At 33.5% G+C, this 17516-nt stretch overlaps 1 protein-coding gene across 2 annotated transcripts; it reads left to right on the top strand.

The window, feature by feature from the left end:
- Nucleotides 1–11744: 11744 nt before the first annotated feature.
- Nucleotides 11745–16374, top strand: LOC125201174 (NEDD8-conjugating enzyme Ubc12-like). Of its 2 annotated transcripts, none has more exons than XM_048099149.1 (6): nt 11745–11864; nt 13259–13372; nt 15543–15651; nt 15744–15822; nt 15916–16032; nt 16105–16374. In XM_048099149.1, exons 2-6 carry the CDS (start codon nt 13264–13266, stop codon nt 16240–16242), a joined length of 552 nt encoding a protein of 183 aa, XP_047955106.1. In that variant the 5' UTR covers nt 11745–11864; nt 13259–13263; the 3' UTR covers nt 16243–16374. The 2 variants fall into 2 exon arrangements, with proteins under 2 accessions (XP_047955106.1, XP_047955107.1); XM_048099150.1 differs by having other exon boundaries at nt 11772–12009.
- The last annotated feature ends 1142 nt before the right edge of the window (nt 16375–17516 follow it).

The following is a 17516-nucleotide window of genomic DNA, read 5'->3' as shown; positions in this document are numbered from 1 at the left end:
GATATTAGATCTTGACCATATTAAAAATTTATTTACACTAATGTTATTAGGATCAATTTGTGAATCAAATAGTTTAATAAAAATAATTCACTAGTTAATCTATCTATTTTGTGATATAATCTTAAGCACATAAAAAAAATTAATAGTAAAACACTAATGTCACTAGGGGTTTTTTACAAACCCAATAATTGGATGAAAATAATTCAGTGTTTGATCTACCCCTTTTCTTATTAGGTCTTAACTCTTAAGTACATTAAAAGATTTTTTTAATAAAACACTAATGTTATTATAACTTAATCAAACTTTAATTTCATTATTAATTTTTTACTAATAGTTAGATGAAAATAGTTGAACGGTTAATCTATTAGTTTTGTAATGATAGAGAACTTAATCACATTCAAATTCTTATTTAATAGCTGATCTATATAAATTCTTATAATTAAACTAACAACATTCAAATTCTTGTTTAATCAACATTCAAATTTCCTTACTAATCAAATATATAGTTGGGTGGAAGTTAAGTTGACTATTCAATTAAACAATTAAGTTTAGTACCCCATATTAGATTTAACTGAATAAGTTAAACATTAAATTAAATGGGTATTTAGATTTGATTCAAGTTATTTTATATCCAATTGTAGCAATTGGATATTTAGTTTGATAAAATAAAATCAATCAATTGAATGTTAAGGTTAATTGAACCAAATTTTAGATTTAAAGCAATTGAGTTTTCATTTTATCTACTCAATAACTCAATCAAATATTAGATTAATTTGATACACTCATTTTAATTGATCTTTGATCCTAAATTAAATATGGGATTTTAATTGCATTTTATATCCAATTGATCAATTAGGAATATTTTGATATTTGATTCAAATTTTCTTATACTTAATGTGCTGAAAATGAATTCATTCTAATTGGGATTTATGGATTAAGTTAGTGCTAAATTATAAGCTTGAGCATTTGTTTTTCTTTAAATTATGCCCAAGAGTTCAATAATTTTTTTTTTTTGTTTGTTCGAAAGCATATATTCAGCTTTGAATCCAATATCCACGGAAGATGATACTACTATAAGATGGCCATAAGGAGAAATGAAACAAAAAACAAAACAAAAAAATAATGAGCTCATTTAGACATTTACTAAAACACATATACATTCTATACTTCTTATCCTAAATCTATCCAATTTTTGTTTTTACATAATCTGAAAATAAATGTAAAACACTTGATAATTTCACATAAACTTTTACACAATCTATTTAAAATTTTTAGACAAAACAAAAAAAAATTTAAAAGTAAAAAAAGAAGAGTTGAGAGGGAAGGAATGCGAGGGAGGGAATTGAAGGGAGGGAAGGGATGAGAGAGAATGAAAGGAATTGATGAGAGAGAAAGGATGAGACAGAATGAAAATGTAAAAGGAATTGATGAGAGAGAGAAAGGATGAGACAGAATGAAAATGTAAAAGAAGCACCTCTATGTCAAAAGGCAGGTGGGAAAATAATGCAGGGGTATAAAAGTAAGAGTAATTTGCATTGAACCGGAACTTATTAGAAAACCAATTTTTTTGCAATTAAACCAGTTTATGGCTGGCCATAATGTGGCCACATAGCATTTCCCTTTATATATAGGGGTGCATTCTGGCCAATAAGTGAAATCCTGTCAAATATCAAAATAAATCTCAGCCCTTGGATTCTTAGATTGGATGGTTGTGATAATAATATCGGAGCTACATTATTATACTAAAAACGTTACATTATCAGTCGAGATACATTATTAGACTACACAATCTACATTATTAGACTAAAACACATTACATTATTAGCCGAGCTACATTATTAAACTACACATTCTACATTATTAGATGACACATGACATTCATCTAACGGTTACATCACAAGATCCAATGACTGGGATTTGCTTTGATTTTTTTACAGATATTCACTTATTGACCTGATCACATCCCTACGAATTATTGATCTGATTTTTTGACAGATATATATATATAATCTTATTTAGAGAAACATTTTATTTATAGATATTTAACTAATTTATTAACTAGAACTAGTATCACGTCTGTGCTATGCACAGATTAATATATTTTTTAACCATTAATTTTCAATTTATAATTAATTAAATAAAATTATAATTAATATTAATAATGAACTATATGAGTAACAAAATTATATCTTACCATTTGTAGCCTCAATCTCAATTTGTGAAAACTTTTCAATTTTCCGTGTATACTTTCCATATACGTTAGATGGTTTAGGACCTGAAACATTTAACTGACCAAATGAACAATGATACATGATAATAAAACTGTAATGTTCGGTAGTCCAACGTTTCAATATTAAAAAAAGAATACTACTAAGGAAATAAATATAATAATTACTCCACTATTAACTGCAATAATAACTATTGGATGTCCATCTCCGAATACACACCGGGTACTGACATAATAACACATCCCATAATTCGAAGTCCAAAGTCTACTAATGGCTGCAATCTTGCAAAGTGTGTCAAGTGAATTCAAATGATTCTACAGAAGTTGAACACTGAAAGTCTGTCTGTATTGAAAAAAATCGAAACTTGAGAATGACGAGATTCAAGTTTGCTTACCTTCTCCATCAGGGAAACGGCAATGCTTGAAAAATATGGGAATGACGGTACAAAAGGTCTCAAAACGATCCTTGTTGCTAATGATATTTGAATATCTACAGCCTGACATCAAAATCAGATTAATGAGCATTAAAAAATATGGCATCGTTCGTGCAATCCAGTACGAAAATCTTGTTATAAAATGATACCGTGATCATTATAGAATTGGAAAAGACTATGATCCATTATCCAAAATAAACACAATTTTCGTTGACCTCACAAGTTTCAACTATTCATTTCACTATATCAAAGAAGAGCATATGAAGAGAATTGAAAAGGCCGAAATGTATGACAACATCAATCGAAAGTGGAAAGGGTTAAATAACTCCCCACTAACTTTAAATAACTCCCCACTAATTTAAATAATAATATACTATATTTTAAAAAAATATTTTTCTAAATACCCCAAAACTCCCCTTTTATATATTGTATAGATTGTAACCTACGAATTTCACATTGCCACTAAAATTGATTTACATAATGATTGATTACTAATAAAAATGAAACATGAAGCTAACTAATGTGTATCACTAAACAATAATTTGAGATTAATTATCCGATCAGATTACAACGACAATCTTAATTTCCTCCTTACTAGATTCCCAAAGTCAGCTTGAAGTCTTTATTTCCTTACATTAAACCAGAAACCCTATTTAAATTCAAGATCAATCAGATAATTTCACTGAATTAATGCTCACGCTAACTACCAATGTTCATCGTTCTTCTTCAAATCCGCTCTCAGATTATCTAACAAACTTCCTCATATTGTAGCTATGATAGCGAAACCTAGCTAGACTTTGATTTTTTGTTGCTAAATTTTTCAATTGGTTGTTTACTCAATTCATAATTTTGATGTCTTTGATGTTGTCGATCATCAATCATTCATAAACTTGTTGACGTGTACCCAAAAAAATCAAACTTCTTTCTATTTCATGAATATACATACTACGATAAATTGATTGTTGAAATAGGAGTAATGCGTTTTATAGAGCTGATAGTAAGTACTACTACCAAAATTTCTATCCATATCTCCTTGAATTTCTGTTACGCACAATCATAACTGTTTGATCTTTTTTTTTTCTTGATTTCTTAAACTATAATTTTGTTTGATATTTTTAGTTCACGATTTGATTTTATCTTATTTCTCTTGGTCAACTTTATGTTTTGGATGCATTCAATTTATACGAGAGAATGTATGATTTCTGATGATTTCTGTATTTTTGTTGTGTTTCAAGCGTTATTAAAGCAATACAATTGCAATAGCTGAAAACAAAACTCAAACAAGTTCGTGCTATTTGATGCAACTCCCTCACAAGGTTGGTACGAACAAGACAGGTCGTTGTAGCTTGAAGTTCAAAGTAACTCACAAAAGTGTATGGCCTAAAGTAGAAGATAAGTTACTCGAAGGAACTGGTGGGACTCGCATACCTTCTACGGTGAAGCCAACTATCAACGCGGGCATATGGATGCCAGAAATGTCTTTTGATGGTCAAAGGCACAAAAAACAAAAGATATCACGTGTAGACCAAAGGAAACGAAACAGAGTTTCTGTTGGTGGAACTAAGCCTCTTGAGGCTAATGTGAAAGTTGAGTGCAGTAAGCTTTTGAAAGAATTGATGGATCGTAGATGGAACGGGCGTTCACTAAGCCGGTCGATCTAGCGAAGACTCTTGATTACTTCAAGAAGATTAAGAATCCAATGGATTTAATAAGAATAAAACTTGGCGAGGAATATTACTTTGCTGGAAAAGAATTTGTTGATGACGTGCAGCTGACTTTTGGGAATGCAATGTTGTATCACCCTCCTACGGATGGAATTTACCGCAACGCAAGGCTATTGAATTGCAATTTCAAGAGGAGGTGGAAAACAATGGCTAAAAAATGAAGCTAGTTGTAGATAACAGTCACCAAGTTAGGAAGCCAACAGCTGGAGTCGGTTTGATGAAAGCTCCCAAAGCTGAAAAACGTGGCTACTCAAGGAGCGTATCACTAGAGAAAAAGCTGAAGCTCGGACCAGGGATTAAGAATGTAAGTATGGTTGTTCTACACCGTGTGCTTTCTGCTTTCATCAATTTGACACTAATATTGTGTGTTTCTTTACTAGTCTAGTATGATAAAACGAGGATTGTAGAACAATTCAAAGCTGCTGAAATGGCCTATTGTGATATAGAAAGAAATGTTGCATGGAGGGCACTAGAGAAGGTATACATACTTCTTTGACTGATAAGAATTGGCCAAACAAATTGAATCTTTTTTTAATGTTAGTTTTGAGTTCATGCTAACCAAAGTGTAAAACTATTAATCGTATTGCATATCAAAAAGACTGTTGAGATTGATACGCCTCCTAACCTGCTAAGAGAGATGGGTATAGTATTTGGTTGCTATTCAAATCCCAAGGCTTTGGAAAAAATTGGCTTTTTCTTGAAGCAGAACTCTGTGGGTGGAAGAATACGTTGAATGGGAAATAAGCTGATCCAGAAGTTGGAGAAATTTTCCAGTAGAAATATAATCGTATATATTTCAAAGAATGAAGGAATCATTTATTGAAATTCTTGGTGCATACATTCATTAATTATTAAGAGAAGTTTTTTAAACGCTCACACCCAAGTCTCCATATAGAATAAAAAATTATTTTCTTAATACTAATTATCCCATACAGATTAGATCACTAAACACTATCTTTAATTATTTCCTTACTAAATTCCTAAGTCAATTTGAAGTCTTAATTTCCTTAGTGAACTCCAAAAGGTATGTACTTTGCTAAATCCCTAAGAGCACCCACATCCATGCTCTTAATTAAGAGCACAGAAGTGGACTTGGACCCACTTTTACTTTTTGTCCGTACTCTTAGCTAAGGACAAACTCAAGGGTCTCATCATTCTATTATTCAATTTAAATACTTCAATTACTAAAAACATTTCTACATTATAAAAATACATTAAAAAATAAAAATTACATAATTAAAATCCTAAAAAATAAAAATTACATAATTAAAATCTTAAAAAATAAAAATACATAATTAAAATCCTAGAAAATAAAAAAATACATAATTAAAATCCTACAAATTAAAAATTACACACGTGGAAGACTAGTCCTCTATCCCTAATTGCCTCTTGAGACCCCGGATCATTTGCTCATGTGTTGCAAGTTGATCCGGAGTCATCTTAGACGTATCGTTCAAATAGAGTTGACCCAAGAGGGTCCACAACGTGTTGTTCGGGGGTGGAGGAGGCACAAAGGGAGCGGGGGTGGATGGAGTCGAGGCGCGACGGTGGGTGGCCGTCGCCTTCTTCTTTCCTTGCTGCCGGCGGGAACTGCTCGGGCGTTGGGGCTACCCAAGTTAGTTCCGGCAAGCTGGGTAGCCACATCATCGGAGGCATCGTCGGATAATGCTACCGACCTCGACCGTTTGCTGGAGGAGCTGGAGGAGGATGCTACTACACCGCCCCTATACTTCGGATGTTGGCGCCCCTCCCGCCAACAATCGAGGTACTTGAACGCTTTGAACTTCATGCATTGGTAGGTCGCCAAGGCGGCAGTGATGATGTCGAGCTCGCTCATGCCGCTCCCCGCCGACCGCTCTTCCTGGAGGTAATACCCCTGGAACTTACCAATTGCCTCGTTGCATCTGAAGATGCAATTGCACACCATACTATCATTGCGATAGATGGTTCCCTCCGCCGGGTTTCATTGTAAAGACGAGTGATGCGCCACCAATACGTTTTCCCGGTTTGGTTCGTGCCAACTTCCGGATCTTCGGAGACTGCCAAGTAGGATTTGAACATCGTCATCATCTCACACGAAGTGTACGGGGTGCGGGTGCTCCCTCCCGATCCCTCCCGATCCGGGTTCGGGTGCCCACCCGAACCCGGAGGCATTTCGGTCGTCCATCGGGTAAGGGCAGTAGCCACCCGCAACTTGCGAACCTTGGGTTTGAGGAGGGGCCGTAAATTGCGTTTCCGGACTAGGGAATGAGTCGGAGTTAAACCAATCGTGGTTCCAACCGCGATTGCCGAAGGGGTGATCGCCGGAGCCGGACATTGTGTAGTGTAGTGTGGTGGGAATTTAGATGAGAGAATATGAGAAAAAAGACGAGAGAATGTAGATGATAGAATAGATGAGAATATAATTTTTTTATGTTGAAGTGGGGGTATTTATAGATGAAAATGTGAATTTTGGGGAAAAAATTAAAAAATAAATTAAAAGTGAGTAAAAAACGGATATAATTTTTTGGGAAGTGGAATTTTTTTTTTATTTAAGAACTTTTTTTAAAAATTAATTTTGAATTTTTTTAAAAAAAATTGAATATGCCAACGGCATAGCGTCACGTGTGTTGCTCAGCGGCACGGACGTGCTCTTAGCTAAGAGCAGCGACATGCCGCTGGCACGGACGGACGGCTCGCAGCGGCAGACGAGCTCGTCCTTGCCGCTGGTACGGACGAACGGATGCCATTTTTCCTACTGCTGCGGATGCTCTAAAGCCTATTTAAACTCATAAAATTTCACTTAATTCTCTTCGAAGCCCTCCTATGACCTTCCTCAACTTGTAAGTATGATCATGAAACCTTAGGGTTTGATTTGTGGTTGTAAAACTCTTGAATTTGGTTGTTTACTCTTTCGTAATTTTGAAGACTTTGATCTTCCTGACCAATAATTCATAAACTCATTGTTCAATTCAAACTAGTCTTCTTGTTTCGATGAAACACAAACTACATTAACGTGATTGTAGAAATAGTACAATGTTTCCATTGGAATTAATGATAAATATTATCGAATTTCTTTTCAATATCCTTGAATTTTTGTTTCGCATAATTGTTACTATCCTGTCGGATCTCGAGTTCACGATTTTATTTTATCTTAGTATTTTTCTTGGCCAACTTTATAGTACTCATGAGGGAGTATATGAGACATGATGCCTGTGTTTTTGTTTTGTATGCAAAATCCTGAGAAATATTTGTGAGTTGTTGATGGTGTTTGAATTCGGTATTTTATGTTGTTTTTCCCCCAATGTATTTGAAGTAGTACAATTGCAATGGCTGAGAACCAATCTTAACCAATGTCGTGTCATCTGATGCAACTCTCTCACAATGCCAAAGGTGTATGGCCTATTGTAGACATTAAGTTACATGATGGGACACACATGCCTTGTACTGTGAAGCCATTGAACTCAGGTAAAAGGATACCAGAAACGCCTCTTGATGATCAAAGGTGCAAAATCAAAAGATGTAATATGAAGATTAGAGGCAAAGAAACATAAGCCTCCCAGGCTAATGTTCTATTGAAGATGGAGAACAATGTGAAACTTGAGTGTAGTAGGATATTGAAAGGACTAATGGATCGTAGACTAGCACAAGCATTTAGTAAGATAGTCGATCCATTGAAGATTCCCGATTACTTCAAGATGATTAAGAATCCAATGGATATAGGAACGATAAAAAAACTGAAGAGGAATATTTACTCTGCTGCAACGCTGATGATGTGCTGTTGACTTTTGGAAATGCAATGTCGTATCACCCTCCTTCGTCATAAATTTATTGCTCATCAAGGCTATTGAAGTGTAATTTCGGGAGGATGTGGGAAATATTCAATGCAAAATTGAAGCCAGTTGTAAAAAACAAACACCAAGTTATGAAGCTAGTAGTTGGTCTTATGAAAGCTCTCGTACCTGAAAAACGTGCCAACTCATTACTTGATAAAATATTGAAGTCCAAACCAGGGATTAAGCATGTAAGCATGGTTGTTCTTCACACCTTGTTCTTTCCAATTTCATCAATGTAGCAGTAGTTGAGTTCATTGTTCATTTGAACAGGTCAAGCATAGAAAGACAACACTTAATGGATTCTCACTGATAAGCACAACTTGTGACAAAGGTATGAAGTGGTGCACATCAATATCTGCCAACGCTGGTTGTTCTATCGACTCTAAACTTGTATATCAAGAACCAGCTATTGATGCTCGTACTCGTGATGCTGCTTCCAATCAAGAAAAAAATCCTTGTATCGTGGCTTGAGTGATGAGGCTTTTCTCATGACATATGAGTTTATTCGACGAGGACTTTACGTTACACATGACTAAATATTTTGCTATCAGTTTCTAACAGCTTAGTTTCAAATGTTCCTGGCTAGTATAAATAGATATTCTTAACTTTGTTTAATTTCTTGCAGGTGTGAACATGATTATGAATAGTTTCATACTCCCTCCGTCCCATAATAGATGTCACACTTTCATTTTTTGTTTGTCCCACAAAAGATGTCACATTTCTTTTTTATGAATTTTTTTTTTCTCTTATATTAATATAAATATACTATTTTCTCTTTCCACCTAACACACAAAACAAAACCTCCTAAAATCCTGTGTCATCCCACAAGTGTGACATCTTTTGTGGGACGGAGGGAGTACTTTTCATTATGGTTACTCCTCTATAGATTTGATGGCTGGTGTCCAAATGTCTCCAAAGAAGGCTTTGCAGGTTGCAATGCTCAAAAGTTGTTTCGCAGATACTATCTTCAAATATATACATCCGACACTTGTATGTACACTCTATTGTATATTTGGTCGGTATGCTGAATATTGTGTGTTTCTTTAATAGTGTAGTATGAGAAAATGAGGATTGTAGAACAACTCAAAGCTGCTGAAATGGCCTCTCGTGAGAGAGAAACAAATGATGCAAGGATGGTACATAGTTCTAACATTTGGCCAAGCAAATTCATTTCTTTTTATTTTTTTTTTGTTAGCTTTGTGTTCATGCTAACCATCGAAATGCTCGTATTTTGGATGGAAAAAACTGTTAAGATCGATAGCCCTCCAAACATGTTGAAAGATATGGATAAACTCTTTGGTCTCCATCCAAATTCGAAGTCCTTGGAGCAAATTCGCTTGTTCGTGAAGGAAAACTACGTGGAAGATGATGATCCAGAAGGCGGAGAAATGTTTTAGTAGAAATGTGATTATATATTCCCAAAACAAAAGAAAGGAATCATATATTTAAAATTGTATGTATTAATGAATTATAATCTATGAAGAAAGGTTTTTCAAGTCCTACACCCGAAGTCATGAATTGTAATCTATAAAGAAAATTGGTATATACATTCATGAATTGTACTCAGTAAATTGTATATATATTCATAATTGATTGATGAAACAGACCATTTGCCAATTTCCATTTCCTCTATATTTCAATCACAAACAAGAACCGGGTGGAGACAACCAGCATGCCATACCAAAGGCATATCAAGCAGTTCAAGAGGGTCTAGATGTAAAACAGCCCTGAGAACTGCTATATTGATTTGTTTTTTATGATCCTCTTGAATGTCGGACTGCAAGACAAGGAATCCAGGATTACCGTACATCGGTTTAAACACTATCTATAAAGATTCAGAAATGTGTCGAAGAAGGTTTTAGCACTTACATGGGAGACGCGAACAACACGAAAACACAGAGGTTTCCTGCATAGACAAATCAAATTTTATTATTTTAGTATTGAAATGCGTATGTTGTTAAGGATGATATTTTTCTTTATTTCAGAGATCTGATATTAATTGTTGTTATTAACATATTATTTACGATTAATTTTAAACTTATTTAAATTTATATATGTAAATATTTATCATAGGTTATGATCATTTTCTAACTAATTTGCAATCCCAAATTAAGACCAATTCTTAGCCATTAGATTAAGAGGTCTAGTGGTTGAAATAATGTCAAGTGAATTGTATTTAAAATTTGAATAATTAGTAAATAAACATAAAGAGAATTGATATCAATTCTTATACTATATGTTAGTTAAAACTAACTTCTTTTTCTCTCCTCAAAATTATCTTAAAACTTTAAATTTTTGTATCTCTCTGGAAGTAAATTATTTTTTCGTAAAAACTATGTCAAATCAAAGATAATTTTATAAGGATTGTAACGAGATCTCAATTGCATACTTTCGACGATGATCAAATGATAAAATTTTATAATTTTTATTTCAATTTTCGTATATGTTGATAAACATGTTTTTTATCAATAAATGCATCACAAAATTTTAATATAATGAATGTTCAAAATCAATAAAACTGTATTAATATTTTCGTGTATTTGTGCTGAAATTCTCATGTCATTGTATTAATATTTGTAATACGCTATGTTGATAAAAAAAAACCATGAAAATTAAGTATATTATAACAAATTGACAATCTTACCTTTTTGTTTATATTTTGTCTACTATTTATTGAAATCCATGAGATTTAATCTCATTACTCATTTTAAGATTTAATGGCGTAGGATTGGTCTTAGTTGTGGATTGGATCTATGTATTTGAACATGACCCACTATTAGTATATGGATTTTTATTATTTTTTTTTATCATATGTTGTTTCTGTATTTTATTTCGTGTGTTATTTCGTTTTTTGAGTCGCGCATAGGCGGGGGTTAACACTAGTTTATGATAAAATTGAAAATACTATAGTCCAAATTTGGTCATTTGTAAAAAACTTTTAGGTCCTTTACATTAAGTTTATTACTACCTTTTTGTTCAATCAATATGTTTTGGTTCAAAGTTAATATTTTCCATTAAACTTAACGGTCAAACGTGATTTGACCAAATTAGTGACTTGATTATGAATCTAATTAGTCAGATCAACCTAATTAATTTAATATAAAAAATTTATAAATATTTTTCTACATAGAATAAAAATATTAATTTGAATATTTTATTTTATTATAGGTGAAAAATATTTACTTATATTTTATTTTATTTTAATTATATGTGAAAAAATATTTTATAAATTTGAATATTTATAAATTTTAATTCTATTTTATTTTTATTATAGATTAAAAAATATTTTATAGATTTCAATATTTTTAATTATACGTAGTAAAATACTTTATGAATATTAATATATTTTAATGTAGCTAAAAAATATTTTATAAATGTTAATATGAAATTAGTTAGATTAATCGATTAATTAAATTTAAAATTAAATCAATAATTTGAGCAAATCATATGTGAATGTTAATTTTATTAAAATTAATTTTAGATCAAAACGTATATGTTTTGAAATAAAAAAAATAACAAAAAAATTTTTAAGCAATTGAAAATGAATTCAAAGCAATAATCTCTTTCAGCGGCATTTCACAGATTCTCCTCTGGTTGTCGCTCTCAACTCTGAAACCCTTCAAATCAATTCATCCATCCCTTGATTTTCCTTCACACAGAAAAGGTGTAATTTCCCGATCACCTTTAATTGTTCCGTAAACCCAATCCTTTTCTACATATCTCCGTTTTTCACGGTTCTGAATATTTAATCTCCCCCATTTAGCGTATTGGAGCTATTGAATCTTTCTCAACTCGTTGTGTTTTCATCAGTAATCCATTATCTACCGTTTACATCTTTCCTTATTGTGATTTTGACTCTTCTTTGACCGTTATCGTTGGAGTGTTTTTCTTAATTGTTATTCAATTTTGAACGATTGCTATGTTAGGTTTCGATATCCCAATCTTTTCAGTACATTTTCGGTAGCTAGGTCTTTAGTTAATTTTCATGTGCGTGCTGTGTGTGAGCTGTTTGAGTGCAATTGACACTTCACCTTTAGCATTGATTTGTTCTAGAATCGATATTCAGCTACAGGACCTCAAGACCAATGCTTTGCTGAATCAAAATTTATTATTTATTTACTCTGAAGGAAGCATGGAATCCAAGTTTCATAAAGTGTTTCTTGTGAGAAGATAAACTTGTAAATCAAAGCATTGAAATCGTGATGTGACTAGCTATCTGTTGAGTTTTGTGTAGTTAATACTTAATACCATAGCTTAATGTAGGTATGATTTATGTCTTATATTGAAAACTCTTCCATCATAAAAGAGTTGTGATTGCACGAAGAAGTATAAGGTTCACATGTCTAATTTATTTTGCATAATCACAAACTCTGGTCATCTATACTACACAGACATTTCAGGATAGTTTGCATTTTCCCCAAAAAAATAGAAATTCCCAATGAAATTACCATATGCTCATTAATGCTTCTCTCAAAAGTTTATGATTTGCTTAGATTAGAATTGTATGGACTATGGAGTACCTGTGCTCTGTTGATTTGACTTCTTTAATTTTTTATCTTGTTTTTAGTAACAACAATTGGTCTTATTCGAACCAAACTTGTAGTGTTTCTTCAGTTATTCGTACTTGGATGTTTGATAGACATGGTTTACACCTTACTTTTACTGGTAATAACATTCACTTTTCTTGCCGTTTAATACATGCACTTTGTAGCTGATGAAGGTCGTATATCATATTCCTATCCATGCAATCTAATTGAGATACCGTGTATCTTAGTCTACTTGATTATTTGCTGTTACTAGCCCATTTATTTGTCAGAGAAATCATTGTAATCTGCACTCAAGCATGGGCATGTAATGCTTCCCTGAATGAGCTTTTTGTATATATAATTGGTTGATGTTTGACACTGTACTTGAAGTGCTTGAGCAAATGAAAATGCTCGTACTTTATAATTGGAATTTGGAAGTAGTACATAGTATATTTCTGCTAGAAGATACCCTCATGTTTCTTATATTGTCTCTATGCTTCATAGCTGTTTACGAAGTGTATTATACCTTTAGGAACCATGATTAGGTTGTTCAAAGTAAAGGAAAAACAGAGAGAACTTGCAGAAAGTGCTAATGGGAAGCCTCCAGTGAAGAAACAAAGTGCTGGAGAACTACGTCTTCAAAAAGGTTTGTTATTTTGTATTGATAAATGTTTAAATATCTTTTTCATTAATATTTGAATGCATGGCTGTCACTTTTTTTTAATCCTTTTCCTTTTGAAGTTCTTTTTAATGCTTGTAGAGTTATGTGCAAATATTTTGGGAAAGATGTGGCAAAGCTGGAAACTGTTGATCTGTGTTGACTGATTGCATATTAAATAGTTGTGTAAAAATATTAAGACTTAAGATTTATATTACGAACCGCATTGCTTATCCGAAGAGAGAAGTGCAGTAGTATGAAGAATCCAACATTGATTCTCACACAAGATAGAATGCATGGAAGTTTGCATGATACATTTTCTGTTGGCATACTTTTGGAAATATTTCTAAAGGCACATTCTGCTTAAATTTCCACTTCTGATATATTTTCGGCCTTTTCTTCTCTTTTCAGATGTTCTCTAAGATAAATAATTTTTCCTGGTCAATGTTCATGATGGAAATTCTTCTGGGCTGCCCCTTTTCCCTCATTTTTACTCCAGTTCATGATAATATTGTCATAGGGGTGTTGGTGAGATAGACACTCTAAGTTGTTAACTTAAGAACTAAGAATTGATGCATATTCCCATGGCCAATAGCATTTGCACAAGTCGGGCATTTCATTCTCAATTTTGTCACTATAAAATACACGTCCTTAACATTCTTTGTGGAACTATTTTCAATTTGCATAAGACAGTTACATACTAACCTTATTATGATGTAATGGAAATTGGAAAGGGACTTCTGACTTCAGTTAGTTCATGCCATGCTACTGAACTCTATGCCCATGAATGATGTAACATCCTAATACTACTATTTTGGGAAATGATATTTTTCATTAATGAAATGTAACACATGTTATGTTTACAACATGTTCTTTAATGCGCCCGGAATACAGGTTCTTTAGGGTTATACTTAGTTAAAGCTAGATGCCTAATCCTGAAAACATCTTGTGTTAGGTTCCTCCCAAATCACTTTCTTGAACTTGCAAACTGGTACTTCTCTGTTGGTGCCTGGTGATACTACCACTGGCACATAGCCTACTAGATCTTGATGTTCTTGTCAATTAGGACATACATGCTTCCTGTTTCTTCCTTTGCACAACTGCACACATTAATATAATAAGATGCACATGTGTGTAGGGGTGGCTGACTCTTCTCTGCTGATGATACAGCATTTGCAAAGTAATCTGTTTGGTCCATCTACTAAATCTACTATGCACTTTTAATTAACTGCAAATTGGGTTTGTCATTGCCAGTGGACGTATTATTCGGCGCATGGATATGTGCTGAAGCTATAATTATATTTAGTAATTGGTACTGGATGTAATAATATTTATTGGTGTATCTGTTAGGTTCTAGTTGTTCTATTGGAAAATTATGTAAGTGTGTCTACACACACACCGAGAATGATAACAAATACTTCCTCCGTATCCTACTTGATTAATCATTGTAGAACATGGAGCAGGTTGTCAAACTGAAGAAAACTCTGTAATTGATGTTATTCTGTTCAAGGAGATGTATATTATTGCATCGTTGTATTTGTCAATTAGTAATTACACCTTGAACTATTCCTTTGAATTCATCCGGCGCACACATCCTAAATAGTTATGTCTAAACATATGTCTTTATTACAATATAAATGAAGTCCACCAACTTAAAAATTGTTTTTGTTATTCAATCAAAACTAAGCCACCGGCAGGTCCCATCACACAAGGTGTACTTTAATAAATTATAAATTCAATATTGATGATAGTAATTCAATGCCTACAGATCAATATTCAACTCTTCTTCATCCGGTTACAGCTTTTCAGAACTTGTACCCTTTCTACTACTGTTGTGCAGCATCTTTTGTTTCCTGTCTCCCTCCTCACATGTTCTTCACCCTGAACTGTTCTCCACTGCTGCCTGAAACTGACAGATTTCATGTGCGGACATGTCATTATATCCATAACTTCCTTGTGCGAGATTTATTGCACTCCTTGTCTTTTAGCTAGTCACTATTTGGAGCCTGCTTTTTTAAATGAAAATCTTATTTACACTATTATGATACCAGTACTTTAGAGAGGGCATTCTCTGGCTCCTTAACGTATATACTTGGGCTTTTAATCCTTTTTAGTCCCTTTATACAATTATACATTTAACATTGACTCCTTCGTTTAGACATCAGTGAACTGAACCTGCCAAAAACCTGCACCATTTCATTCCCTAATGGCAAGGACGAGCTAATGACTTTTGAAGTTACCATTCGTCCTGATGAAGGATATTATCTGTAAGTAGTTATGTCTTAATTTGGCTTACTTAATGCTGCTCTTGTATGGAGTGGAACTTTTGTTTTCATTAATACTAGTAACATGTGTTCAGGAGTGGAACTTTTGTTTTCTCATTTCAAATTTCACCCATCTATCCACATGAGGCACCAAAGGTGAAATGCAAGACAAAGGTAGTGATTCTGGTGTCTTGTACTTTGTAGATAGTATTATTCCAAAAGGTGTTTTGATCTGAATTTTATTGTCAATTCGTGTGAATGTTACAGGTATACCATCCCAATATTGACTTAGATGGAAACGTCTGTCTAAACATTCTTCGAGAAGACTGGAAACCTGTCCTGAACATAAACACCATCATTTATGGGTTGTATCACCTTTTCACGGTATACAAATTCAAGTTTTTATTAAACACGAAATTGTTGTAGCATTTTGCTCTCTAATAAATGTGCTTACAGGAACCCAATCACGAGGATCCACTCAATCATGATGCTGCTGCTGTGTTGAGAGACAACCCGAAAATGTTTGAATCTAATGCTAGGAGAGCAATGGCTGGTGGCTATGTTGGACAAACTTTCTTCCCTCGCTGCATATAGTATGTAAAGTTTCCAGCATTTATGTGGATTTGGAAGATATGGATATTGAACTAGTTGAGCTATGCTATGATTATGTAGCAAGTGAATTGTGCTGTATCATATTAGTCTGTGAAATTATAAGATGTTTGTTTATGTCTTGGTTCGATTAAAGATGAGCGAAACATGTCGTACCGGTACTCGCCAGGTTTTATTTGAATGTATTGGGCTTCCCCACAGAGGAATGCAGTTCATTAGGCTTCTCGTTTAGCAATCAATAATTTGATACGAACAATGAGAAGTTGCTAAATTGGGGGTGCCTGCCACCAGTAGATGAAGAGAGAATAGAATGGTGCCACTTTCTATGCTTAGATTTCTGGGGAACCATTGTTCTAACAATGGAGCTTATTTAGAGATGAGATGTAAGTTAGGTTTGTGGTTTGGGCTTTCCATTTAAGCGAAACCCCTCCCACTTCTGGTGTTTTAGTTACCCCAGCCGAACCGTACCCGATTAACCTGCAATCCGAGCTTGGCCTGAAACCCGCTTCTGGACTAGCCCGATTAACATCCCCTACATTGAGTAGTTAGGCCCTTCTTGGTATGGTGGAATGGAATGAGAAAAGAATGGAATGGAGATAGGAATGGAATGTAATCCTCATTCCATTCTTGTGCTTAGTGAATGAAAGGAATACAAATGCAATGAAATTATGTGTGTTGCTTTGTGTGTGTGTATTTTGCTGTGTGTGTGTGTTGCTGTGTGTTAGTGTGTGTGAGTTTGTGTTGCTGTGTGTGTGTGTTTTTTGTTGTGTGTCAGTGTGTGTGAGTTTGTGTTTGCTGTGTGTGTGTGTTTTGCTATGTGTGCGTGTGTGTGTGTGTGTGCGTGTGTTTTTTTTTTTTGCTGTGTGTGAGTGTGTTGCTATGTGTGTGTAGATTTTTTTTTCAATTATTAAAAATTTTAAAATTTTAATTTTATTATAAAATTAAGATATTAAATTCAAAATATAATATAAAATAATATTTATATAATTTTGTTAAAATTTAAAATAAGAAAAATGTAAAATGAAATAGAATGGAATGCCATTCCTTAGCTAAATTGAAGGAATGGCTATTTCCATGGGGAATGGAATAGTGATTCCAAGTGGAATGGTCATTCTTAAGGAAATAAAATACCAAGCAAATGAATAGAATGGAGGTAGGAATGTCATTTCATTCCTCCATTCCATTCCACCATACCAAGTTGTTCCTTAGTGTTAGTGTGAAAATCAGTTTTAAATTCGCCCATGGAGTATACATTTTTT

Source organism: Salvia hispanica, chromosome 1 (genome assembly GCF_023119035.1).
Source record: "Salvia hispanica cultivar TCC Black 2014 chromosome 1, UniMelb_Shisp_WGS_1.0, whole genome shotgun sequence".
NCBI classification, from domain to species: Eukaryota; Viridiplantae; Streptophyta; class Magnoliopsida; order Lamiales; family Lamiaceae; genus Salvia; species Salvia hispanica.
The sequence above is the reverse complement of the archived record's forward strand: the minus strand, read 5'-3'. Positions and strand labels throughout refer to the sequence as shown.

What these genes read in the sequence shown, in the direction of transcription:
- LOC125201174 (XM_048099149.1), top strand. Translation starts at nt 13,264, where the DNA reads ATGATTAGGTTGTTCAAAGTAAAGGAAAAACAGAGAGAACTTGCAGAA. An exon ending in CCTGATGAAGGATATTATCT is followed by an intron (nt 15,652 to 15,743) that starts GTAAGTAGTTAT and finishes ACATGTGTTCAG; the next exon opens with GAGTGGAACTTTTGTTTTCT. An exon ending in AGGTGAAATGCAAGACAAAG is followed by an intron (nt 15,823 to 15,915) that starts GTAGTGATTCTG and finishes TGAATGTTACAG; the next exon opens with GTATACCATCCCAATATTGA.